The sequence below is a fragment of the Pseudopodoces humilis genome, chromosome 15 (genome assembly GCF_049639895.1).
Source record: "Pseudopodoces humilis isolate 2021_Gansu_Grassland_sample_001 chromosome 15, ASM4963989v1, whole genome shotgun sequence".
Taxonomy (NCBI): Eukaryota; Metazoa; Chordata; class Aves; order Passeriformes; family Paridae; genus Pseudopodoces; species Pseudopodoces humilis.
This window is the reverse complement of record NC_142214.1, coordinates 4,285,934-4,313,439: the sequence shown is the minus strand read 5'-3', so window position 1 is coordinate 4,313,439 and position 27,506 is coordinate 4,285,934. Positions and strand designations below refer to the sequence as shown.

At 40.3% G+C, this 27,506-nt stretch overlaps 1 protein-coding gene across 1 annotated transcript in view; it reads left to right on the top strand.

The window, feature by feature from the left end:
* Window positions 1–27,506, top strand: part of LOC102100248 (connector enhancer of kinase suppressor of ras 2-like) — a 164,430-nt gene that overhangs the window by 41,521 nt on the left and 95,403 nt on the right. Inside the window, exon 2 of the mRNA XM_088062604.1 lies at window positions 20,616–20,779. Coding sequence (XP_087918730.1) covers window positions 20,616–20,779 — 164 coding nt within the window. The remainder of the gene's footprint in view (window positions 1–20,615; window positions 20,780–27,506) is intronic.

The window sequence follows — 27,506 nt, the reverse complement described above, 5'->3', positions numbered from 1 at the left end:
TGGGAAGAATCAATAAGGCTTTTATAAATGGGCTCATTGCCTGCTAAATCAGAGTTCTTTGTGGGAGTTGTGAGTCCTTGCTCAGCTGATGGTGTTGCACATCTATGATGTAACGGGCAATTCTTGTCTTAGCTCAGTAAGATTCCCTTAATTTTTATCCACCAAGATTAGTTGCAGCTGAGTGCTGTTAGAAAACACTAAATAAGGGTTTATTTTTCCCCTGCCTCATTCATGAGAACACCAAAAGGAGACTCTTTCCCTTGAAAAAGGAATCTGAAATTTGGATTTTGTATTTCCCATCTTTTACTGCTTCCAGCTGGAGGAGTTCTAAGTGTCACACTAAAACTTCTGTTCGACCTTTACTCCTTGAAGTATTTGTGTGTTTGGAATGTCAATGTGTCACCTCATGGCTGCAAATCGTGTGCATTGGAGGGAAGTTTGAGTGCTGCTTGTGCTTTAGTGTGTAAAACCTGAGGATTGGTGAGGTTTTGGTAAAAAACAAACAAAAAAAACCCCAAATTTTGATCTGACTTTTACACAGATCCAAGCTTTTTTTTTTTTTTTTGACAACAGGAAAACACAACCCCTTCTAATTATTGCTTACTTCCTCCAATTCCTGTTCTTTATATTTGGAGACCTTGCTGTGTTTATCTTTCCATGGCAAAATTGCACATTTGTGCAAATAATTTTGCCTTCAAACCTACGTTTGTTGGTAAATTTGTGATATTTATAGTCTTACTAGTTGTGAATGAAGTTTCACAGGCCTGAAAAAACTTATGTAGAAGTTAAATAAAGTCTGAGGTAAAAGCAAATCACTGTGTTATATAACAAGCACTGCAAGCGTGCTAGAAAAATGTGATAACTTTGGTAATCTGATAAATTGATAAACGTGACAATACCCAATTTTACACTGTATTAATATAATGTGATGTGAAAAAGTGCCTGGTTAACCCAGAAATTATGCTGCCAGCTTACACTGGTAGCTGCATATCTGCTAAATTCAGTGGCAGTGAATTAAATATCTCCTAAGGCACTCGAAACCTGACAAGGCAGAGGATAATTCTTCTGAAAGCTTGTAGGAGCAGATGTAGCAGGGAAAGAGAACTGTCCCTATGGGATACCTCACTTGTTATATACAACTCCACTTTATTATTTTCCTTGTGTATAGGTCTGTCATAAAGAAAGATCTGTTGATCAGTCACACTCGAGGTTCTGCCATCAGAGCTACTGTTCCTCCTCCTCCTCCTCGGTTTTTTTTTTTCCCAAGAAAGTTTCCTTGATGTAAAACCACTGATTTGTGATAAATCTTGAAATCAGAATTGCAGTGAGCTGAGCAGGAAATCAGAGCACCGTCAATGTGATCATCTAAATCTTGTGATTTACATTTTTTGTTTTAATTCTGAGGAATGAGGGGTTGAAAAATGCTGATGGAGCAGGATGCCTTGCATAAAACACCTGGAAGTGGGAATTAATTTTTCTGAGTGGTGCTGAGAGAAGGCTGCTCTGCTGATTTGATTGTGACCTTTAAGATCTTATTTGAAATTTTGCATCCTTTTACAAAAATTAATTAGGCAAGATGAGTCTGCACCTAATTCTTGTGTCAGTGGGTGGGAGAGGAAGATGAATCTCTCCCTGTGTTTTGGCCACTTTGGGTGGAGTGGTTTTGAGGGAAGGAAGAGCTGGAATAGGGATAAAACATGTGAACACCCTTTGGAGGCCTGGATTAAAAGAAAACCCAGAATGACATTCCAGACTTTTAAAATATAAAATAATTAATACAATCAGCTTGTAGGATGTGCCTCAAGTCATTTATCTGTGGCAAAAACTGAGCAGAATGGTTTTGCATAGCAGCAATAAAACTGATTATTAAGGAAACTTTGACAGATTTATAATAGAAAAGGAGGAAATCGCCACATATTTTTAATTAATTTCAGTATGAGTAAATTAAAAGATGAAAAATTTATCTCCCAATTCACTTGAGCTTTGTATTTCCCTTCCTCCCAGCCCCTCTTAGCGCTGTCAGGAGCCCTTTTGGAGTACTCAGGTTCTTCCCTTTTCCACTCCTCTTTTTTTTGCCTTATCTTTTTTTTCCCTGAACTGATGACTCTCCTCACAGTAGCAGTAATCTGTTAATAGTCCCCAGATGGCACAGCCTGTTGTATTTCTGTATTTCATTCATTTCCTACTGGTCTAGTTCTCAGTCACACAGATCTTTTCAGACAATATTTCAGCCTTTTTATTGATGCAGCCTTTTAAGTTTCTTGTTAATGTATTTCAGGAGCACACCCTGCCTCCTATGGCTATGGAAATGAAAGGGAGCAGTTTGGGTGGAATGTGAAAGAAGCCAAATTTTCAAAAGGCAGGGAAAAGGGAAAATAAAAGTCATGAGACTTGGAAGGTGAAGTGGTGGAGGAGCTATAAAGAGTTTGGAGGTGGATTCCCAGAGAGACTTGATGTTTTTCAAGAGAGAGGGAAGCAAAGGCTGCTTAAGATGAGAGAGGACTGAGCAATTAAAGGACGAGGAGAGTGGGACTGAAAGAGGAAAGCAATTTGTGTGTGTGTGTGAGGCTTTACAAAATGGAACTGGGAGACAAGTGCAAATCTGAGGACACTTTTAATCAGTTTCTACCTTTACACTCAGGTATAGCAGCAAATCCAGCAGCAGACAAAAAAAATAATTTAAAGTTTAGCAATTTATAATAATATTTATAATATTTATATAACATTTATAATAATAATTTAAAGCAAGCAGTCCTTGCTCCCATCTTTAGCAGTTGCTATCCTCGAGGTGAGCAGAGTGAAATCACACGAGTTTTCCTGGAGGATGCCCCTGGAATGAGGAGTCTTTCAGCTGAGGTCTGATGCTCTGAAAAACAGCAGAGTGGTGTTTCCCACCAACAGCCAAGTTCTTGTTTGTGCTCCTAAAAAGGCAGGGTTTGCCCTGGGGCTGGGTGTGAAAATTTGAGCTGGTTTTCATCCAGGTGGATGGTTCAGAGCTACTGCAGCTGTGGGAGCACCTTATCCCCACTCTGGGACAGAAATTAGAATTCCTCCTGGCATAGTCCATTATGGCTTTCAGTTTTGGGAACAACACTGAGATGTTTTATGCATTTGTGAGATACTGCAATTGTACATCTTCCTGAAGTGTTTCAGGGTTGTGTTTTTTCTTGCTGCAGTTGGAAGTTGATTCTTCCATGGACCCATCAGAGATTGAGGCTGTGGAGACACAGAGCCCTGGGGATCTGCTGCAGTGGGAGAAAAGGGTGTAGGAGAGCTCTGAGAACCCTTTGGGCTGAAGTAGCTGAAAAACAAGGACTGGGGGAAACCTTATGCTAGTGCACATCTGAATTTTGCAGAAATATAGAGTAAAACAGGTCTTTTTGATTTTTTTTTTTAGTTTATCAGCTTGGTAATAAAGCCTGTGGAGGGGACGAATTTTGGTGCTGTTTGGGAGGAGAGAAAAATGGAAACTACACATACTTGAGTGGAATTAAAATTGTTTGGAAGGGGATGGAGTGGATTGCACAGAAGGATGGACTGCAAATTGCTGAGTTCTCAGCAGCCTCTCAGCTGAGCCTCAGTAGAAATGGAACCACAAATTGCAGGTTAGGAGGGAGGAGCTGGAGCTGAGGTTGCAGGATGCAAATGGGAGAAACAGAAGGGTCTCCCTCCAAACTGAGGTACTGAGATAAAGAAATGGGAGTACAGAGGATTAAACTGAAAAAGACAAGATAACATTTGCAAAATGAACAAGAGATGTGTGGGAAAACAAGGGGAGTTAAAGAGCAAGCGACAGAATGTGTGAATACATACATAATACAGAGTAATTTGAATTTTTTGGCATGAAGAATGTGATAAAGATGTGGTAGACCAAGTGGATGTAATTTTCCATGTCTCATTTGCAGTACTTGGAATTTATTTTGATTGTGAACACTTGCAAACTAAAATGCATTAGAGGAAAATGGGGCTCAAACAGTGCTTATTGCAAATATTGAAAGATTATTTTCCAAAAACAAAGGGTGAAGTGCATGTCATAAATTTCCCTTTATTCTCTCAGAGCCCATTAATATTCTGGGGGAGGATCAGGTAGTGTGTGAGCTCCCTTTCACTTCTGGTTAGAGAAGTTTCTAATTTTTCCCAGTTAATTAAGCCCGTACATGAAAGCTGTGAACAGACACAAGGCCCGTTTCTAGTTCTCCTGCTGCTCTTTGGTGTGATTTGATGAAAATTGCTTTACATCTCTTTGGTTCAGTTTTCCTACCTGTGAAATAGGGAATCATAATGAGATCTCAGCTTTGCTAACAAAGGAAGTGCATCAGAATGTGCAGGCAAGAGCTGGAGAGCAGCACCACCACCCCATCCAGCAGGAGGGTGATTGCAGCTGTGGAAGGTGCTCCAGTCTGGAAAATATTCCCTCTTATATTTTTTTTTAGGTGAATTTTGTCTCTCCCATTGTGTTTTCTCTGTTGGACAGCCTTCAAAGAAGAGAGCTGTCATTTCTGTGAGGTTTAAAAAGATTAACAACATCCATATTCATTGTGAGCAATGAGATCCTTACCAAAGGCTGAACTCTGAATTCTGGCTGCTCCTCTTCCCAGCTCGGTGGTTCTTTGTGCATTTTTAACTAAAATTCTAAAATTCTCTCTAAAATAAATATCTCTATTCTCAAAGGGGCTTTGCTCTGGTCTGAAACCCCTCCTCAGACTGGCAGGCTTGATGTCCCCAGCAGGATTTGGTGGTGTTTGTAGCAGCTTTGGAATATGTGCATGGCCATGGAAGCCAAACCTCCCTGCTCCAGTCAACACAGAGGCACCACATCCCTGCTGTCCCCTGGAAATGGAATTACCTTTCTCCAGGAGCCATTTCATACAGACCAGAATCTTCTCTGATTCTCTGTCAGTGAATTTGAGCACTGAGACAAATTCAGCTCTTTTTTTCCACTTACAAGAGGAGATCCATCGACTGTCTTTTTTTTTCCCCCCTTTCGTAAGCAACAGCTAAATTCAGCTCTTTGGGTTGAAAAAGAAGCGTGTGAGAACATGGCATATGGCTGCTTGCCTGAGAACTGTGCCTCGTGTTTACTGAAAGAAATTGTAATGTGTTGTTGGCATTCATTGTAATTCAGCTTAACTGGGAGCCTGCCAGAACCCAATCAAAATGTGTTCACAGTATATCCAAAATACAGCACAATTGCCAACTTCGTAGTAGCAAGATGTAACAACCTGTTTGACAAAGAAACGTGAAATTTTCCCAACATGCAAAATAAACTCGTTGCAGGTTGGTTTCAGCCTAGTTAGCACCCTTTTGAAAAGGTATTTTTGTAATAGATCTGGAGTGGCATAAAGAGAGTCCTTACAAGACCATTCCAAAAAAATTTAGATTTTGATTGGGCATTTACAGCTGCAAAAAGGGAGGGGAAAATGCCTTAACTTGTTCCCTGATGAGCTCCACCACTGGATTGCTTGTTCAAATATGGGTGATCACTACAATTTGGAGCCAGTGGAACTTATAGAATGGTCTCCTCCTGGCTCCAAAAGGGGAAGTGGAGGCAGCTGAGCACCTTTTGAAGGTGTTTAATAATAAAAAAAGAGCATCCATTGAGGTACCATCTGTTATCAGTCAGATCTCCAAGGATTTTTTTCCTTCAGTGCTGGAAAAAGAAACTTGTTTTGACCTTTTGTCTTTCCGTATGTAGAGCCAAATCTCTTTGATTTCAGCTCAGACTCGGTGTATTTACCAACCTGACCTTGCTGAGACAGACTTGTCCAGGAGAAATGGAAATAGGAATTTCTTTCATGTCTCTGTCTCACGCTGCTGTCCCTGGGCTGAAAAGTGCCCAGCAGGATACCTCCACCTCCCTTGGCTCCTCGCTGGCTCCAGGTCTCCAGAACTGACCCAACCATCAGTCATGGTCTGAAGGAATTTTTTTCTCATCATCTCTTTGTGGTCAGTAACTTCACTTTGAAATGTAACCACTGTTCTCATATTTTCATCCCCTGGTGATTTTTTTTTTTTCCCCTCAGTCCACTGAAAAGCCATAACTGAGTCCCCAAAAGGTTACACAGTATTTTTCTGATATGAACAATTTTAAAAGGTTTTGTAACAAATCTCTTGAAGTACTAGCCAAAGGTGATGACAGAGGAAGACAATGAATGATTATGAGATGAAATATGAAATTTTCTTTAGTGTTTATGTCTTTCTTCAACCAGTAGCCTACCAGAATTGCAAGGAATGTAGTTTCTCTACAGTCAGATGTTAAATCACAGCACATCGAGTTCCTAGAGTGGACAAACATTGTGAGGGGCGCACTGGTCAGTTCTGGAAGATGCAAATACACTACCAAAAATCATCTTTACTGAGGAAATTGGTGCTCATGTGTATCAGGAAGTATCAGGGGAGACGTTAATTCCCGTGGGGGATCCTTCAAAATGGAAGAGGCTCTAAGTGAGGAATAAATTTTCAGTGGGATGTCCTTGCAGAGACATGAATTTCCATCTGTGAAATTGGATGGCACCATCTCCAAAGCTTTGGCCAGCGTGGGCTCAGCCCTGCACTGCTCAGCCTGCTCTGGCAGGGCTCCAGCAGAGCACTTAAGTTTGATTTGAATCATGAATATTCCCGTGAAATCAATTGGAGGATTAGCATTTTACAGAGAAGTGAGGCAGGCACTTCAGTTCTTGGTTGGATCAAGGCCACACTCTCACAAATCATCGCTGCAGTGCTTCCTGTGTTAAATAATGGCTGGCACCAGGGGTAGGACCCTCCAAAATCCCACCAGAACTCATAAAATAATATTTTCCAGATACCTTTTTGGTCTTTTCCATGGAAGAGGAGATCTCTGAGTGGGAACTTTAGATCTGGTTGATTTCCACGGGTTCCAATTACCTGACAACCAGGAAGATAAATCTAATTAAACTTACACTTTAAAAGAAAATGTGCTTGGTTTGGAGAGTTGTACAGGCTGGCAGGTGTTTCAGTTATGAAATTAAACAATCACAGAATATGTCAAGTTGGAAGGGACCCACCAGGATCAGCTCCTGGCCCTGCACAGGACCATCCCCCAAAATCCCAAAAATGCCTGAGAGCATTGTCCAAGTGCTTCTTGAGATGCATCTCAAAAAGATTTCCTGTAACTCAAGGATTTAACCTGAAATAGGAACTGCTGGGAGGTAGTGAATAACAGTGGCTCAGGAGTAAGGTGGACATAGAAAGTACAAAGTTTTGCACAAAAACAGAAGAAAATGACAAAATGTAGAGCAGAATATCTTGGCTGATTAAGCCTAGGATTTTTGGTGAAGATAGTAAAGTGGTTAGGTTTGGAGTCCTGAATTTCAATTAAATTCTATATTAGTGTATAAATTCTGCATCAGATGCTTGGTTAGCAGGATTATCACAATACAGTCTTAGAGAAAAATTAAAAATAATGGTAACATCATCATCATTTATTTGATGTATGAGTGTTCATATGTGCATTGCTTTAGATAGTTCTGTTAAATTTTGAATTCATATTAGTATGGCACTAAGATGGACTTTAAGAAAAGTACTGGTTCTCATGAGGAGCAAAATTGCAAGAAAAACCAAAGTGCAAATTGATTAACTTCAGCATTTCTAGTAAAAATAATCACATAACCATCAGTTCTGGATTCTCACAGCGGCACTGGGAAGTGAGGACACAAATCATGGTGGGACCATCAGGGTCTGACCTCTGCACTCCATTAAGTGTGAGGATTTTTGCCCAAAGCAGGAGGAATCAGAACAGCAGGAAGCCTCTCTGACCCTCTCTAGTGCAGCCACTCAGTGCAATATAACTCAGACTTGGGAAATAATACAGATCCTGAAGCCCTCTAGAGGAAATACTCATTTTTCATTCTGTCCCTGAAAATGACTAAAGTAAGTCAAGGACATTCAAGTTTTGGAAATTACTTCTAGCATATTTGCAAGTACCTGTTTTTTTTTCTTTTAAGTTAGAATCTGCAAATTGCTCACAGGGAGCAAACAACATGGATAGATGTGTGTTAAAGGTCATAATTTGAATTTTTCCATCCCACTGATATAGGTTTAGTGAAAAGAAACACTGAATAGTATTGACAATTAATCTACATAATCCAGTTACTTAAACTACATTTGAGAATGTAACTTGTTACTGACAAAAGGATAGTAAAGGAAAAGTCCAAATTCAGTCTTAAACAGCTGCTGTGTTTAAGATAAAATTGACAACTTTTTGTTTCTGAAGTCCTTTAAATTCTTAATTACAGGGGCCATGAACTAGGGAGGGATAGGATGGTAGAGATGTCTTATCTAAAGTAGATCTCTTCAAAGCTTTTAAAAGGGAGAGTTTTAATATATGTAAAATATATAAAATAACTGAATTCATTTTCAGGTTGAAGATAATCAATAGTTTGTGCTCACTTTAGGGAAATAATGCACTTAACCTTTAATTTTTAAAAGAGACCAATTAAGACTGTGCAACGTGGTTAATGCAACCTGAAATGATTTCACACGACTGAATCCATTTCCATAATTCTTTCCCTGTTCTGGTTTTGCATTTTGAACTGAGGTTGGGAATGCCTTCAGCTGGGGTTGGGGTGTTTGGCTCCCAAATCCACCCTGAGCCAGGGTGCAAACCCATACAATTCCAGCAGAAACTGGAGCCAGGAGTGAAATCCTCTTACGCCATGAAACCATCCCTGCCTGGGGCTGGAAGTGCCACCCCCACCTGCCCAATCCCCTTAGCCCAGGTGTCCCCTGGCCAGGTGGGCTCAGGGGTCCCAAAATCCTCTCAGCGCTCCCAAAATCCTCTCAGTGCTGGGGTGATGTCTTTTTGGGCTACCTAAAACCAGAGGCCAGACAGAATTAAGGGATTAAAAAGCAGGAATATTTATTGGAGGGCCTTCAGGTACATTGCAAGCAGATTAAACCCCCCAGGGCTAGACCCAAAAAATAGATGATGGGTCACAGGTTTTCATATTTTTATAAGTTTGGTCCATTTGCATTTTGGGGGTAAATCTTCCAATTCCAGCTCCAGGTAATGAAGTAATTTACCCCAAGTTTGCTGCCCCCAACTCACTTTTATTTACATTTCTCAGGCCTGAGGCAGTGAGGTGTCCTTGATTGCCCGGAGAGGAATTTCTGTGTCTGACCAAAATGGGAACACAGCAGATCACACTGGATATGGAGTTCAGAGTTCTACACTAAAGAGCTGCAGGGTTACAAGCAAATGGAAAATATAAAAGCAAAAATCCTAAGGCATCAGGAAAGGCTGGAATTGTGCTGTGTCTGTGGGATCAGCAGCTACATCTGCTCTTTTTGGGTGGGACAGCCCCAGGTCAGACAGAGAACCCCTGGCAAGAGCCCGGAGCTGCTCCAGGGGCAGCCCCTCCACTCCTGAGCACCTGGGATGGAACCCTTGGCTATAAATGGCAGCACCTCCTTTGTAAATTACAGAAAAACTTTTCAAGGGTTTTGTTGTTTTTTTTTTTTAAGTTTTATTTTTGCTTTTCCTGCTATTTAAATGTTGGATGGAAAACCTCTTGGATCCTGGATGCACTCAGTGTTTCCATATGTGCTGAGAGTGATTGAAGCAGCCAAATTTACATTTTAATTTACCAAGTGGTGTTCCAGGAAGAAGAAATTGCAGCAATAGGTGGCACAATGCATTTTAATGTAGAAATTAATAATATCTTAATTTCTTAGGATGAGGTTGTCTTTGTTTCATGTGATATTTCTAAAAGTTCAGGAAAATGGCAATTTCGAAAAAGCTAATCACGCAATGGTTTAAAGAAAAAATGTTTCATAAATGTGAAAGTCATGTGTCTGACCTTTTTGGACTATCTCAGTCTTGATTTTTCTGCTTTTTTCTCAACACAGCTCTTTTATACAGGAACCTGTAGTTTGTTTACTCACCTTTCCCAGTAACTCACTGTTTCTGTGTTACACTTTGCTTGATCCTGTTAGAGCAAATCACTTGCTCAGTGAGCTTGAGGAGCCAACTCACCTCTCTTGTCCTTCATGTTCTGTTCTCTGGCTTATATGAAAAATAAACCAGAGGAGAATTTCCTTTTTTGAGGCTTTACTGGGAATGGCTGGGAAGGAAGTGCAAAAGAAGCCATGGGGAACGGCCCCAGAAACATTATTTCATATTGTGTCACTTTTGCTGACACAGAATTGATTTATCCTGCTCAATAGAATATTTTACAGTTATTACATTTACCTTTTCACCAGCAGCTCTGTTGAGAGGGTTTATGGACAGCACTTACACTGACATGTTGCTATTGGGTATCTCTTACTCCTTTTCTGATGACTTGAAAGAAAAGCTTTAACTATTTACCTGTGCAGAGCAGAAAAATAACTAGGAATAGTAGTTGGGAACTCTGCAGCTCTTCCAGCCTGGTGCTTCCTTGTCAGAGAAATTGAAATTTAAGCACTAGGCCTGCCCTATGTCTCTTTTTTGCACGCTGCCATGTCAAAGATTTAATCATCTTAGGCATTTTAAAAAGTCTTGTTTCAAACATCTGAGTGAGTGACATCCTATGGCTTTGAAATGTTTTGTAACCACTTGATTTTTCCTACTTTTTTTTGTACTGAATTATTGCTCTGCTGGATGAATTTTTCTTATACATTGAGCTGTAATCATATTTTATTCATGGGCTTTAGCCTATATAGTTCTTTAGATATGATAAGATTCTTGCTTGTTTCATGTTATTTCACAGAACTATTTAATCTTGGATAAACTATGTCCAGATCAAATAGCAAAACATTTAGAATTCAGAATTAAAACACAAAATAATAGCGATTTAAGATGTAGTAATATCTTCCATCATGTAGTTGAAGCCAGAGACTTAATCTATCTTAATCTGGGACTGCATGAAAAGTGGCAGTGAATAAAAATTTCTAGCTCTCATTTTTTTCAATAACAACCATAATAAATTTGCCTGGTATCAACATGGAACAGAAACTTGGAATAAAAACGGGGAAATGTAAGGAAAGGGAAAAGCTTCTTCAGGAGGATTTACAGTCTGATGTGAATCCTGATGTGATTTCCTCTGTGATTTCTTCCTGTTTACCTGTTCTTGTTAGTTTCATATGGGTGGTACTGATAAAAATACGGATTCCTAGTTTGGGAATTGCCATAATTGACAATTCCTGCCAATGACCCGACTTTTAACTGAGCTCCCCACTGATTGCTGGAGCTGACTCCTTCAGCTGCTTAAGGAAAGAGCCTCATTTTAGAGCATCCAGATTTACAGAGTCAACAGGATGACACAGACGAGAGCTGCAGTGCCGTGCATGGCACCCTGGGGAAAAAAGGAGCGGGAGAGATGTGGGTGAAACCTCAGATCGACTGATCCACAGCCTTTGCTGAGTAGTTGCCAACAGAAGCCATCACCAGAGCTTCTGAATATCCCCGAGAAAAGATCAAACGTTCCCCCTTTTCTTTATTTCTTGCAGCAACCTGATTTTTGCCTCTGTGAGGAGCTGCGCAAGGAGTTGCCAAGGCCACCTTCTACTCTGGGAATTTGCATCTTGCAGGTGTCTAAACTCTGACTCATGAATTAGGTCATGGACTCATAGCTGCTGAAGAAATTGGGTTGAGCAGAAATCTGGTTTGTTTGGGCTTTTCACTCCAAACGCCCACACGGGATTTGGCTGTTCTTTTGATATCTGGGATTTTTAGTAAAATATGTCAGTGAAGTCGAAACGAGAATGAATGTGTTTTGGCACTGGAACATCTGTAACACTTTTTGGTTGATTCTCCTCTGTCAGCTCTTTATCCCCCCTCAGCTTGGCAAGCCTCAGCACTTGTTGGGGGAGGATGTGACCCAGGGATTCTGCCTGTCCCACACGAGTTTGGTCGATTGAGAACATTCTGCAGCTGTAGATATGGCTCAGAAAATTTTGGTTTTTTAGACATATTCTGCCTGGGAAGTCACTGTTCTGAGGCATCTGTGACAGGGTGCCTGGATGGGGTTTGATATGATGATGAACTGAATTTAGAGTGCAGCCCTGTTGCAAAGGGATCAGAGACGCTTTTAGAGCAGGACTCATTTCACAGAACTTTAAATGTCTGTCTTGCTATTGCATGAATTTTGTCTGACAAGTTACTTCCTCCCTATTGATTAGTTCAGACAGGCTCGTTATCTCGCTCCTCAGTAATTTTTTTTTCTTCACATTTAAGACAGGGACAAATGGGGCATAGTAGTACTTGTACAAGAACTTCCTTGGCATGAGGGTTTTGTTTGATTTTGTGGGATCCCAAAGTAGCTTTCTGAAGGTCAATCTGTGATTAAGACTTTCCTGTGTGCAGTACAAGCTGGATAAATCCTCAGAAGCGTGGAGGAAAGAGCTTTCAGTTACATTTATTTGTTCTTGTACTTTTGCTTCTAAGATCAGTGCTCGTAGATGAGACGTGGTTAATGCTGCTCCTTCCTTATTAGACTTGTTAACCTTTCTAAAATGGAAACTGGAATAAACTCACCTCAGTGTGCTCAGGCTCTGGTGGAGGAAATGTTGATTCCCTAATGTCTTTCCTTCTACCTGAGAACCGTTCCCTTTTCCTGGTGCTTTTGGGGTTTTTGTTTGGTTTTGTTTTTGTGGGAGGTTTTTCCCCCTGCCAGCTTTGGCAGCAAGTTAATGGTTACTGCACAAGCACTTTCTGGGAAGAGGAGAACTGGAAAAGTCTCCTCTGCCCCTGCCCTCCAACCCAGGCAGAGGAGATCACAACCTTTGGCACTTGCTGCTAAAAGGCACAAACCCTGATCACATCCATTCTCTGCTCCCAGGTAAATCCCTCGTGTATAAAGGATGTTATTTCTTCTCAGTTTTCTTACTGATCATCTTGTTATCACCTGAATTATTCTGACACAGAGATCTTTGCTCTTTTGTGATTCCACAAAGAGGTTTAGGAGTTTAATTGTGCTGCCTCTGCATTTTGGTTTGAGAATAAATCATGAAGGTTCTTCTAGATAGATTAACAAGGCCAAAAATAATTTGTATTGTCTTTTTAGTTGGTCCTAAAAGTTGGGTTTTTTTAAATTTTGGTATGTATTCTAGGATGTCTGTGCTGGAACCAGCACTTCTGTCAGGACAGGCTCCTATCAAACTGTCTCAAAAAAATAAAGCAGTGTTTACATAGTCCAGTGCAGGAAATAGAAACACTTGCCTTGCACTGGGCCAAAACATTTCTCTTTTAAAATAAATGTAACAAATTCAGGGTCCCAGTGTCCTCATCTCAGCCACTCTGCAATGTGGAATAATTTCATCAATTAAATGGGAGGTCTGAACCTGGAGGCTTTGGAGGCTGTGAGCACTTCCAGGTCATCACTGCTTCAGCAATGACTGGGGGCTGTGGTTATATTTTCATCAAGGAGAAAATTAATGAGGCTAAGGAAAGATGTAGATTTTCATTAGCACACAGAGCTAATTAAGATGCTTCTGGGTTTTGTCACTTTTATGAAGTTTGTCAGTAACAGCATCAGTGACATATCTCGAGGTTAAATTGTCGGGAAATGTGGCAGCAAGGAGCACAGACTTGGGCCTGAAAATGTGATCCATTCTCTCTGCATGACACTTGTCCTCCAGAAACCTCTTTGTGGTCAGGTCTAGTTCCAGCAAGCTTCCTGAAAATGCTGTTTATTACTTCCTTGGTAATCCCACAGCTCCACAACACCTGTCAAATGTTGAGGACAAAGTTAGAACGGCTTCACTTCCTATTATTCATTCATAGGTAATGAAGGAAGAGCTATATTAAGTCATTTACTTCATATATATGAATGTCAATTTAAGGGTGATGGCATATCATTAAATCAAATTTTATTAGTTCAGCAGTTTGTTCGCTCGCTATTAATATTGCTTGACACATCCCCTTACAGAACCTTCTCAGCTGCTGTGAACTCTTAAAATATTGATAATTTGAGCCCAGCTTTTGTCTTGATAGTACAGTTATCCTGGAAAATTGCTGCTGGAGAGATCTTGGACTTACAGGCACTGAGGTTATGGGAAAGCCCCTTACTTTAGCCATACTAAAAATAAAATAATGAAGTTACAGTGGTGAAGTAGTATTCCCACTGGTTTTGCTTATGGGGTAGAATTTGGGAGGCTGCTCTGTGTCTCAGACATGCACTGTGGTGAGGGACAGTGATGTTTGTCCTGATTTGGAGGAGGACACTTTGGAGGGGAATAACAAGGGCACTTGGGAACTTGCAGTGGATTTTTCTATTCGCTAGGAGTTTGTCCCTTTGTGAGTGGGATCTGTGAGAGAAGCTCTGACCTGTTCTGGGGACAGAAGAGGAGCAAGGTTGGAAGTTTCCAGCTCGTGCTCTCCCAAATCTGCTTCCCTGCTGGTTACAGAGGAGGCAGAGCTGACAAGCTCTTATTTTTCACACACAGAAAATAAAAGAATAGAGGCAGCGTGGAAGGAGAAAAAATGGGGTAATGGAAGCTGGCAGTGAATGGAGTTGAAGATACACAGGGGTTTTTCAGGGAAAAAATTCCCCAGAATTTTGTGCTAAGAGGGGGAGAGGGTTCTTTCCTAAGCCAGGGACAGCTGCAGGATGAGGAGCAGGGAGCCCATGGAATGAAGGGCCAGAAATGCAGAACTGCTCCAGCTGTCGAGAGCCCAGCTGGATCCTGGAGCTGAGAGCGTCTGCAGAGGGCTTGGGCAGGGCAGATCCCGGTGCTCCTGTGGATCCTGACACTCCTGGGGGGAAGAATGGAGCAAGGGAAGTACCTGATGGACTGCCCAGCCTTGAGCCTGACACCAGTGCAGGGGCTGATGCCCAGGGCGGCTCCATCCACGGTGCAGCCTGGAATGGAAGCCAACATTTTTGGTGTCAGTTGGTGCCTGGGAAGCATTAATTCAGAGTGCTCATCCCGCCCCAGTTCCTGTTCATGCAGATGAGGATCTGTAAATTCAAGCAGCACAAGTCTGCCTGTATTTGCATCTAAAACATCCATCTGTATCCCTGTGAATATCGGAGTGACGCAGAGGAAACTCAGCCGGGAAGCAACATTTAAACACATTCTACTTGCACAGTCAAGCATTCAAAGGTCAGATAAAGCCAGAATTGAGGGATTCTTTTTGTCAGGATAATTGGATTTTTTTTTCCTTTTCTGTGTTTGTGAATTTCTGCTGTGTTTTGTAAATTTAAATGTACTTTTTTTGGTGAAATTCTGTAATCTAGCTGCTGTATTTCTCTAGGTCAGGTTTGTGACATGTAGGCTTAAAGATGCAAAACACTGCAATCCTTAGATTTCAAATATACTCTGAAGTTTAGGAAAGCTGAGGCCTGAAATATTCCAAGCTTGGTGTTTCACAGTGTTTTCAAACGCGTTCCATCTGTCTCTTTCTGAATTGTGCTGATATGAAGATCCTTTTCTCTTGACGCTCTAAATAGTTTTGATTTTTTTTCCTCCTGAAGAGCTTAAGAACAAATATCTGGTATTTGAGAGTCAGCTTAGTGTGAACATGGCCCTGAGGATTATGCCTTTTCTTTATTTGGACTGAATAATTCTTAAAAAGCTTTTTGAACGTCACTGGCAAAAATACCCACCTGATGATTTTGCTTGCTACAAGTTACATAAGAATTGGAAAGGCTCCACTGTGCCTGAGCCCAGGGTAATAAATCAAAGATTTAGATTTGATCAAGAACATTGCTGAATTGATGTGTGTATTCAATAAAATTGCATTTAGGAAAAGGCATGAATTCTCTCCAGTCTCTCAGTCAGCCAACCAGTCAATTCCTTCCAGACCTTTCTAGATAGCTGCTAAATATTGCTTTATATTGAAAATATCCCTTGTTCTTTAAAAAAAAACACCAAACCCAACTTTTATTTTGCTTTCTGTAAAAATTACACTTGGGCTGATCCTGTGGATGATGTTAAATGCTGGATATATTTAAGCAGATCTGCATATATAAACTGAAGGCAGTGACAGGAGCAGAAGTTCATGCTGCCTTCCCCAATTAATCAGTGAATTTCCTCCACAGTAGTGAGAGATTTTATATTTCCTATGAGTGAAGAGTCGATTTTGTGGAGTTGTGAGTCCAGAAACAGCAGCACTACAATATTTTAAAACTGATATTGGTCCCAGTTTCACTTTGATCTGTTGATTTATCACAAGTCACCATTGTGCAAGAGCAGAGATGGTGTTGTTTTACAGCTTTCATTAGTTAAATGAGGCACATTAATGGGTTATTAATTTGTCTTGGCAGACCAAAGTGTAATTCTTCTGAGCAAACAGATCATCCCATCGACTTTCAGCTTTTGTCCTCTGGATCCAGGGCCCACAGACACTTCTACCTCAGATTATTTATTGTGCATAAGCCTTTGTGCCACTGGGAGTTTAGTGCTTTTAATTTCTTAGTATGTGCTTTTAATTTCTAAATATGGTTTTAATCAGGAAAAACATTGAATCTTTTGCCAGACCCTCAATCAGAGAGATTTTACCAGTGGGCTCTCACCTCTCTTGCCTCAGTGCTGGAGCCAGGAGTGGTCAATGCATTCCCACCGAGCTGATTTCCTCCTTTTTCACCCTAAAACCTAAAAGCAAGGAATTTTCCTGCCAGAGGGGCTGGTTTTGCATCCCTTCATGTGCCAGGGAGTCCCTGTGGGAGCTGCTGTGTCTGTGCCAGGCAGAGCTGGCAGGGACCTGCCCTGCCCTGCCCGTGACCCCTCCTTTTCACAGCCAGGATTTGCTGCTCCAGCTGCAATTTCCCCTGGGAATTCTCATGGAGCAGCAACAAGCCCATCGTTTGGGCAGGAATTTTTCAGGAGAGATTTCAAAACCAAAAAATGCGCTAGCGAAAATCCGTTAAAATATCGGAAAAAGGAGAAGCGAATAAATGTGTGTAAGTGATGGAGAGATCAGTGAAAAATTGGAAATTACAGATTTTAAACTTAGGAAATGCTTCTGGGATGGATCACACTGGACAGTTATTTCTCCTGTGAGAGCTGCCCTGGCTGCACCACTCCTGAGAAAAAAAGCAACAATTTGGGATTTCTTTCATTAATTTTATAGTCATTTTTTCAATAATGGTAATATTTTCAATATCTCTGTCCAATGGCAGAGGGGAAGGGAACAGATGTTTAACATGGAAACAATGTTTGTGCTTTTAATGGTAATGGAAACCAAACCTGGCATTTGTTGACAATGATGGGAAGATTCACTTTAATCTCAGTGAACCTTATGAACAATATGTGGCATCTCTTTTGTCATGTTTGCTCAGAGTTACTACCTAAATCCGATTTAGAGATATTTTTAAGGTTTTGCTTTGTTTTGCTGTTTCAATTTTTTTTTTTTTTTTAATTATGCATTTCTAAAAAGAAACATTTTCAAGCTGACTGGCTCTTCTTTTCCTGCCCTTTCTCCCTAACAATTTTTTACCTCCTTTTTATTCATGTTTCCTTGACTTTGACTCTAGATGTTCTATTTGCAAAATCACAGCTGCAGTCAGCATATCAGAGTGGCTTCCTTTTCCTCTGCTCTTTGAATATGGAGACAAAGTTTTCTTAGTCCACATGGATTCAATATGATTTTTTATTTTTTTTTAAACTTAAAAATGGACAGAGAGAATATGGAATCATAGATTATTTAGGTTGGAAAAGAGCTTTGAGATCATGGAATCCAACCATCCAGCAGGAAAATGTCAGAGTTTTCAGGTGGATTTGGTTTATGGGATGTTTCCTCCGATTTCCCTCTACAAGGCCATTTTCTGAGCACAGGGGTTTATACAGCTTTTAATGCAATGTTCAGTCAGAGCTGCTTCCCAGCTGACTCAGGCAGCACTTGAGCTGATGGATAACTCCTTTTTTCTTGGATTGTCCTCTCAAACAACACTGAAAGATTAGCAAGTGTCTTCAACCTTCATTGATTTTCTGTTAAAGTGACTTAATTCCTTCAGCCCAGCTGCATTGGAGAAATAAAAATTCTCCAACCTCCAACTGTAATTTTTATGGGCGTTAAGCCTTGGCTTTAAAGTAATACATCCGTGTTTAAACAACTTTTCTTCCATCATTTTATTGCACTCTGAAGGAGATGATGTTTAGTGACAAAATGCTCACAAATAAAAGAAGAACGTGCAGCAAGAGAACTGCAAATTTCTGTGTTTCTTGCCTGACCCTGCTTTTGTGTATTTTGGGAATAGTGGGTTAATTTTATTTACCAACATCTAAGCAGAGCTAGGGCCCCTTCCTTTGTAGTTATGAATCTGAACTGCTTTCATACTTATCTGTAAACAGAAATGATATTGAGGGAAAATGCATAAAGAGCACTAATGAGTGGCTTGAGGACGTAAATATTTAATTTGGTTTGGGTGAGTCAACATGAGCTTGTTCTGTGGCCTTTCTAATTTCATCTTGGATATTTCATGTAAAAACAATTGGAGCCATGACAATACAGAAGATATTCCTGCTGCTGAGTTCCTGCTTTGGGATGGTTCACATTTCAGTACCTGACTCCCTGAGAGACAGAAAAGCAGAGAGCAGTGGGCAAATCTCTCTTTTTCTGTGTGTATTTATTAAGTGCTGTCATTCTGTGAGACAGCCTGGCCCTTTAATGATATATTTCTACATTCTCTTGTCAACTGCCACACTGTTTGCACCAGTAAGTAAATGCCTTGTAAAGGTGCCCTGGGGAGCTATTACAGAGCAGCACAAATAATACAAATTTGATTTTTTTGCTCTGCTGTCATACATTCTCCCTGGCACAAAGGCAAGTTTAATACATCTGACTGCACACTTCTCACAGTGTGGCACATTCAGTTGGGTTTTCCTAAATCTGTCTTAATGTGCCCACCGATTCTCAATTTTTTAATTAATTTGCTTTTGTTGAAAATAATTTAATATCTGCTAGCAGCTTTGTGACTTTTTCTGAGTTTTGGGGCAATGTCCACGAAAGGCAAATCTGGGAGGTGTGGTGTTTGGAATATTTGCTCTAAAATGGTTTTCAGAATAGTTCTTGAGCAAGTGGGAACAGAAATGTGCAACAGCTTGGAGTTTAAAATGTTAAATAATGAACAGAGAATTTGCAGTGACCAGTTCTCAGCCAATGGAACTGACCTACTGTAAAATCATTCATGAGATCATTAAAAATAATGAACAGATGCAGAGAAGTTGTTTCCTATTTGCAGACCATTCTAGATGAGAGAAAAGGTTTAGGAATTAGTTACAGACTGCTGATTTGAGCTTTAAAAATCCCCCCAAACTACCTCATACTTTTGAATCACACCATAAAATATGACATTTTTATCACTGTACTAGCTTTGTATGGGACATAGGTGTAAGGGAACATAAAGCTGTGCACTTTACTTGGTAAATGAGCTTTATCTATAACACAGGGCTATCAGTTTACAGAGCAAATAATTGGACCATGTTGAAAGAAGAGTTAATTAAATGAAGCTGCAACGTATCCCTTTGTATTTACAGACTGAGGGCAAACACATTGGTTTGCTTCATTCCCTTCTCGTGTCATCACAGCCCTTTTGTCCCAACTGAACTGGGTTATTTGGGGTGTAAAGTGGTGACACCCAGCAGAGAATTTGTCAGAGCTCTTTTTCCTCAGGTGCTCTGCAAACTCGATGTCTATTTGATGATGGCTGCGTGCAGAAATTGTATTTCAAAGCTCTGTCATAAACGCCCAAGCTGGTTATCTCTGTGGTTTCTGGATATCTGTAATTTTATGGATCTTGGATTTGCTTTCATCACTCCAGGGCAAATAACTGAGAATCAGTGTTTTATTTTACTTGGTGGATGAAGTTATTGAAGGTGCATTTTGTAGGTCTCTAGAAAATCACATGCACATCAGGTTTCTGTTGAATCTGACAGTCCTTGAGGGACCTCTGAGAGACCTCATGTAGCTTTCAGTAGTAGATCCCTGTGTTCAACTCATTGTTCTGGCTGGAAATTCAAGGCATGTGTGGTTCAGAAACCCATTTGGAGGAAGGAAAAAATCTTTCAGTGTTGTTAATCAGTTTCTTCTCTGGTCTGAGAAAAAAAAAGAACCTGTTATTCTCACCCTATAAAATTTCAGGGTGAAATGGAACAATTCCTTGTGCATAGGGAAAATTGTGTTCTTAGTTGGAGGTGTTGTAACAAAACCATTTTTGTCTTGTTTGGATTCAGAAATCTGGATAATCTGGGGTGAGAATTGGCAGTGGGTGTTGCAGAGTCAGTGTGGGTGGCTACTGAGCCTGAAAAACTCTTCCTGATCAGGGACAGCCAAACTCTGTGACCTTGAAGAGTCCTGGAAGAGTTACGGGAAGAATTCGTTCCTAATCATAAGATAAACTTATATTTAGGTCTTTGTGACATCACGAGAAAAAGGGTTTTTATAATGTCACTGTCTGTGCTGCTTTGTCCTTCCCCCATCTCCATGAAGGTTTAGAATTACTATTAAAATGTTAAAGAATGTTGAAAATAACATCAGTAATACAAACTCTCTTTAGCAGCATGTGCTGTATTATGTAAGTTAAATTATAATTTTCATTGCACATTTTCCATTATAGCTCCAAACAACAAAGTATGCTTGCATTCCCAAGAAATTCTGTATTTGTGAGCTACAGAACTGTTTCATCAGGTTTTTCTCTGCTCTCTGAATCTGTGCTGTTGGCTTTTCTAACCAGGCCTCGATGATTGCCTCCAACAATACATCAAAAACTTTGAGAGAGAGAAGATCAACGGGGAGCAGCTGCTGCACATCACTCACCAGGAGCTGGAGGAGCTGGGAGTGACTCGCATTGGCCATCAGGAGCTGATCCTGGAAGCAGTTGATCTGCTCTGTGCATTGGTAAGTGATTCCTTGCTTCACTGCCCTTGATCAACTGCGTTTATTAATTTACAAACCAAACTAAAAAGAATGTAGGGATTCCTCCTCGGCCACACGCTCAAACAGCCACCGTGGCTTTGCTTCAATAAAGGCCAGACATGTCCTGGCTTCTCTCAGCTGCACAGAAACTAAATTTATCCATTTAATGATTATGTGTGATGGTCTTTGATTGCTTTTCCTCTGACTTTCTTGGTCCTGCAGTCAAATGCTGTTGACTATCACTCCTGGCATCCATATGGTTCTGTAATTACGTGCCATATGCCCTCGTATTTCACTGACATTTGCCACACTGCACTGAACCAAGTAGACCTGAGCGGTTTAACCATGCCAGCATTCCAAAGGATGGTGCTACACAGCCAGGAGGTAATGCTAATTAGACTGGAAGATTGTTTAAAATGAGCTTTAAGATGAGACTGGAGTGGTAAAATTTACTTTATCTGAACTACGGACACGTGTGCCGGCTAAAAGTTGTGTTTGGCTTTTTTTAGCAACTTGCAAGCATTTGGAAGGACATTATTTATTCATACTATTAATTATTAGGTTACTAATTCATTTAACCTCTTAACAGAGTGTTTGATACCAAAAATTCTTTTTTCCTCTGCTATTGTATTCCTACCAGCAAATAAAATGTGATGTATTAACTCTAAAGGCAAAATAACTTCTGCTCATGTAGGTGGACAGGTGAAAGAATACTGAAAATATTAAAACAAAAAATAGTAAAATTACATAGGTAAATTACACATGACAATTATAGCATTTGACTTCTTTATCAGGAGTTCTGCTTTTGAATAGCTGGGTTATCCTGTGGGAATCTGATAAAGAGAAATTGCTTCCAAGAGGGAAACTTAGGGCATTTAGGAGTAAGATAGAAAACAAGTGAGGTAAAATCCACTTGATCTGGGGGAAAAAAAAAGCATTTTTAAGTATCTCTTATTATTCATCTTCTTCTTCCTCCTATTATTCATCCCTTCTTCTTTCCTTTGTCATTCGAGGTATGAACTCCATTGAATGGCAAAACACCCTCAGTGTGCCTTGAGATCCTCCCCTGTGAATGAAACACCTTTTCCAGAGCAGGGAAATGCTTTGGGGGCAGGTGTGTGCTGCAGAAGCCAAGGGCCAGGGCCTTTTGGAAACACCTGAACCCAAACTCCTGAGCTTTTCCCTGGAAACCTCGTGTTCCCCCCAAAGGAGCCAGCAGAGCCCCCAGTGTCACCCAACCAGCAGAGCCCGGACTTTCCTCGGGAACAGCAGCCCCCAGGAGTTTCCTCTGGATAAACATCTCCCTTGAGTCAAGTGTGACCCGAGGAGGACCCTGCTGACCTTTTTATGGTGATTTTTTTTTTCTTTTTTAAGCACAGAAAATGTTCCTCTTGCTGCTGGTCAATAGTGCAGCTCTCGCTGTGCTGTCTCATGACCTTACTTTTCCTTTGCAGCAGGATGGGGATTTTCCAGCTCCTGGTATCATTTATTTTGCCTCCTGCCTTTCAGCCTTTTCCCTTCCTTTCTCACTCTGACTCAAAAATGCCTTTTTCTTTTTTTTTCCCTGCTTTTAAATGTTTCTCTCCCTGCCTGTTCCATGTGCTTTCTGCTGAGCGAGTCTGCTGCCTGCAGCTCTGCTCCTGGGGATGTTCTCCTGCTTCTGACATTTCTGCTCAGCCCTCTGTACATCATCTTCCTCAATTCTTGCAGGATCACTGAAAAGTTTTACCAGACTCAGTATAAAATCTATTTTAAATCTGTATTCATTTATTAGGTTTTGGATCCATGCAGTCGAAAAGAATTATTGAGAATCTCGCTTTAATTATTTTAATAATGGCAATAATTGAATGACAGGAGAGCTGATGCCACCTTTATGAGCTGAAATAAATTTCTAAAATATCACAATTCTTATTGTGTGAATATTCTTATTCTGTGCTAACTCCTGAAAAATTAATAGATTGTTACACTAACTTCTGACTGCTGGCCAAGTGACCAGAAAAAATTGTGACTTGGAATTGCTCACTGATGTGGATATTTTTAGAACATCTAGTCTAAAAAACCCCATTATTTTAAATGTAGTTTTTAAAGGGGCTATAGAGTATCTCTGTTTTGTTTATGCCACTAAACAGGAGTTAACATATAGGAAATCAGGGAAATCAGAATGTCTTAAGGAGCACATAATCTTGCCCCTGTTTCCCTGAATTGCATTACAAGCAAATTTAATACAATTTATGGTCAGGTAAACCAGAGCCCCAGGCAGTCAGGAATCAATACCTCAGCACTCTGCATGTATGGACAGGGTGCAGAGCTGTTTGTAGATTCATAAATAAAAATACTTGAATTTTATTTTCAACGTTATTTATGTTGAAAAAAAGAGTGGTGAAGCAACCCTTATTCCAATTCCAATTCCAACAGTCTGGCCTTAAAATCCCAGCTGTGGAGGGGAGATACCGTGAGCAGTTTGCTCTGTCCCTCCCTCTGTCCATCCTGCTGTGTTCCCAGTCCCGAGGATGGATCTGGGATAGCTCTGCCCCATCCATATCCACATCCCTGCCCTGCTTCTGCCCTGCCTGGGCCATTGAGCATCGATTTTTTCCCATGCATGGATTTCTGGATTGATTTCTGGTTGGCAAAGGACAGTGCCCGAGTTCCATGACCCATTTCTCCCAGGCAGGATCTGCAGTCCATCCCAGCAGGGTGGGAGCAGGAGCAGCTCCAGGAATCTCCCAGGAGAGCTCAGGGGGGATCAGGAATTCTCACTGGGCAGGGATTTACCTGCAGAACAGCTCTACTGCTCCAGGAAACCTGGGGAACTGTGACTGTCTGAGCTCCAGCCCTTGGGACACCCTGGAATATGCCTTTCCTAAGGGTCCAGGGACCACTGGCTTTTCTGGGATGGGTAGAGATGTTTTGGTGGGGTTACAACAAGAATGGTGCCTTGGCTGCTATTCCAGGGATACAAGCACAGGATAATCCCCCCAGAACCAAATCCTGGCCTGTAAAGGAGTTTCTAAATGCAGGAATAAGCTAAAACTAAAGGAGGAAGCTGCTGGTTTTTATTCCCACTCCCAAACCACCTGTCAGCCAGATTCCAAATGCAAATTATTAAAGGCAGGGAGGGTTTGCTATGTCAGACATCAGCCCCTGACATGATTTTTACATCCACTTTTCTTTTGAAAGCAAGCTGAATTCAGATAGGAAATTCATTTGAGAATCCTGGCTAGAAAAGATTCCACACTGGAAGATGACTTGCAGTGGGAAAGAAAAAAATATAAGAAATGTGAAAAGGGAATAATAAGAGTATTCAATACTCCCGTGCAATATGGTGGTGTAGAAGTGTATGTATTTTACCTGAAAGTTAAATCATTTCAAATGTTAAAATAATCTCCTTTATGAAAGGGTAAAATCAGAGTGCAAAAGGTGAGAGGAACTTTTCTGTGTAGGAAGGAAAGTACAGGCGCTATCTTGGGCTCGCTGAGGGGTGAATTTGTGTGCTATGAAATGCAAAGTCACAGGTGAGCTTTACTTTCAGCTTCAGTTCTTTGATCATTCTGGAAAGACATTTTTGAGTTGTGCTTTAATTATGAAGAAAATTGGGAATGATGGCTGTGGGGAAAAAAATCCAATCTGGAACACTGAAGTCCTTTCTTGCTGGGGTGGTCAGAAACTGCTCTGCAATTATTTATTTGAAGTGACCTAAATAAGATTTAGGGACTAAAAATTGTGGGCCACTCGGATTTGGACTGTAACTTTAATAAAGTTGAAATTTTAATTGGGATATCTATTGGAGAACTTGTTGCAGAGACGCTGAATCTGCAGAAGTAGCAGGATCTGGGGAAAAGAACTTTTTGATAGAGAAAGTAAAGTACACTGGAAACAAGAAAAAGGAATATTTTTTGAGGTCAGCGTGGGTTGCTGTTCAAATCTGCAAGTAAATTTAATTTAATTAGGACAGTATTGGAGTCAGTGTATTGTTAAAGCCTGCACGAATTAAAATATAAACAGTCTAGTGGGAAGAAAGACTGATAATGAAAGGATGAAAAATGAATGGGAAATGAAAAGAATGCTCCAATAGAGATTGTATCTCAAGTAATTAAAAGTACTGTTAATTCACAGGCATTCAACTTGTGAAATAAGGCCTTGTGCTGTGGAGAAATTTCAAGGAGAAATAAAGACTAGAAACTTTGTCTGCAGTTTCTGCAAAGCCACAATCCAGGCAGGGATTTTCCACCAGAAGGCACAAGGGTCACCCATGGTCAACACGTTCATAACAACTGCAGGAATTTAATTTATTTTTATATTTAGTTAGGGGTTTGTTTGTTTGTTTGTTTGTTTGTTTTTTTAATAACGTATGGGACACGGCTACCAAACAAATTTTGTTTTCTCCTATCACTTTTCTAACATATTTCTTTATCAGGCATCTCTCTAAGAAAATTATGGTGGCAATAGGAATTTGTTGGTCAGGTGGAAAGCAGTTTGCAGTGATTTATTTAGAGGCACACAATGGGGAAGGTGAAGTCTTTCATAGCTGCCTCTGTATCTATTGATAACATTGTTCTGAATTTAAATTATTCAAGTTTTTCCTCAACTAATACTATTTTAATGGCCACATCTACAATGATCTCTCTTGAGATCCTTTTAATTTTTCATTCTGATAATACACTTTTTGACTTTTCATTTTTGCAAGCATATTAGGAAGCATTTCTTCTTACTTCACCTGATTTGTGAACAAGTTTCACTTTAAACAAGTGTCATTCTATTTGTCAAACACTTCTTTTCCACCCATATTTCAGGGGTTATTAAAATGTAATTATTCTAGACTAAAATCTTCATTTTATATGAAGATTGATGCTTGAGTAGAGGGAAATAAACCTCATTTCTCTGCAATGGAATGCCATCCCTCTTGGTGAGAGATGAAGAGATCTTCCATTTCCTCAGTGGAATGAGGAACCTGGCACACGCATTATTTTCATCTCCACAAACATGTATGCATCCAGAGAGCTTTATTAATTTCAACTGGAAAAGAAGTTCAGCTTTTGGCAGTCCAGTGCTATTTATTGTGCTGTGCCAAAACATGGAATTAATACTATTGAATTGAGTGGGTAAATTATTGCACATATTAGAACATGTGTATCATCTTTTGATTAGTCTAATTAGCAGCTTCATTCCTTCTTAGCCTTTCAAATCATGCAACTTGGAAAAATAACAGATTTTAAGGATTGTTTGGGTTTGGTTTTTTGTTGTTTTTTTTAAAGCCTGTTCACAATTTTTGCGTTTTCAGACTTCTCTTAGGATGAGAACATTGAAGGAAGAAAATTAAGTTGGTACAAACAATTCAGAGTAGCCTATAGTCCTGGGATTTTACAGCTGTGTGCATGACTTTTTTCTTACTGGGGAGAGGTAAACATTTCATGGTTTTGCTAAGGTGTGCTGGAAAAGTTTGGATGCAATTACACATTATTTGTGTCGAGGAACCAGCAAAATGAAATCCTTTCTGAAATCAGCACGCTAAAGGCAGCTCTGGGAGTTGATCTAAGCAAAGAACAAAGTAAAGGGGATTTTTTTTCTTGAGGTTTTCTCAGTGTTTTCTTCAAGGACGCTGATTCCACACCAGTTGTTCCACAGAAAAACACACAGCAGGAATATTTTGGGACTGCAGCAGCACCAGCAGTGGTGCTGTGTAAAAACAAAATTTTCAGAGGTGCCCAAGCACAGGGTTGTTACAAAAGGAATTTAGGACAAAAGTGCTTTTGGATTTGTGTTTGTGTGTTAAACACATTGGAAACTTAGGCCTGGATTCTCTAGAGAATTTTATCCTCTCTGATTTTATCATTTCTGTAGAGCAGCCATGGCCACAGGAGCTCTGATGAAGGCACAGACCCCTCTGGTTATGGGATGTGTGTAAATCCTGTCCCAGACTGGAAATGGGCCTGCTCAGTGAGAATTCTCACTCATTCCAGTGAGAATTTCATCCCTTGCCATAATATGAGGTGCATAAAAGTGCATTTTATTCAAATTTCAGCTCCTGCCCACAGGCCGAAGGGGAATGCAGGGCAGCTGAAATCCAGGAGACCACACCTAATTCTTGCCCACAAACAATGATATTGGGTTATCAAGCTTCAGATAAATTACTTCAGGCTAGTTCTGTATTCTTCCTACTTATGGTTTTGTTTATGTTAAAAAAACAAACCAAAAAGCGGGAGAAATATAAATTTGCTGTTGACTGCTGCTAATTCCTTGAATTTATGCACATCATTTGCCTCTGGAGCAAGACAGTGTTAACAGGCAAATGAGAGGAAACAGACTTCTGTTTTTCCTGTCTATTGACAGAGTTGAGAGATTTCCTCTTGTCACACAATAGTTCTTTTTCACAAAATAGGGAGAAACATGTTCTATTCAAAGTGTTAAACCTGTTCCAAAGCTTGTAATTTTCTTCTGAAAATGCATCTGTTTAAGTACCAGTGAGAATGAGGATCCTAATCCATGGCAGGCTTGACTGGTGAATAGACTCCTACAGGAGCTCCTGCATGCTTCTGAGACATAAATGTACTTATTTCCATTTAGAAATTTATAAAAGAATCCGTTTATAATAATCCATGACTGTATTTCGTGTTGGTTCTGTGTCTGGGTAAGCTCAGTGGTGTTTTGATCCTGAACTTGAGTTCCTGACGCTCACTGGCAGAGAACAGCCCCCCACAATAATTGAAAT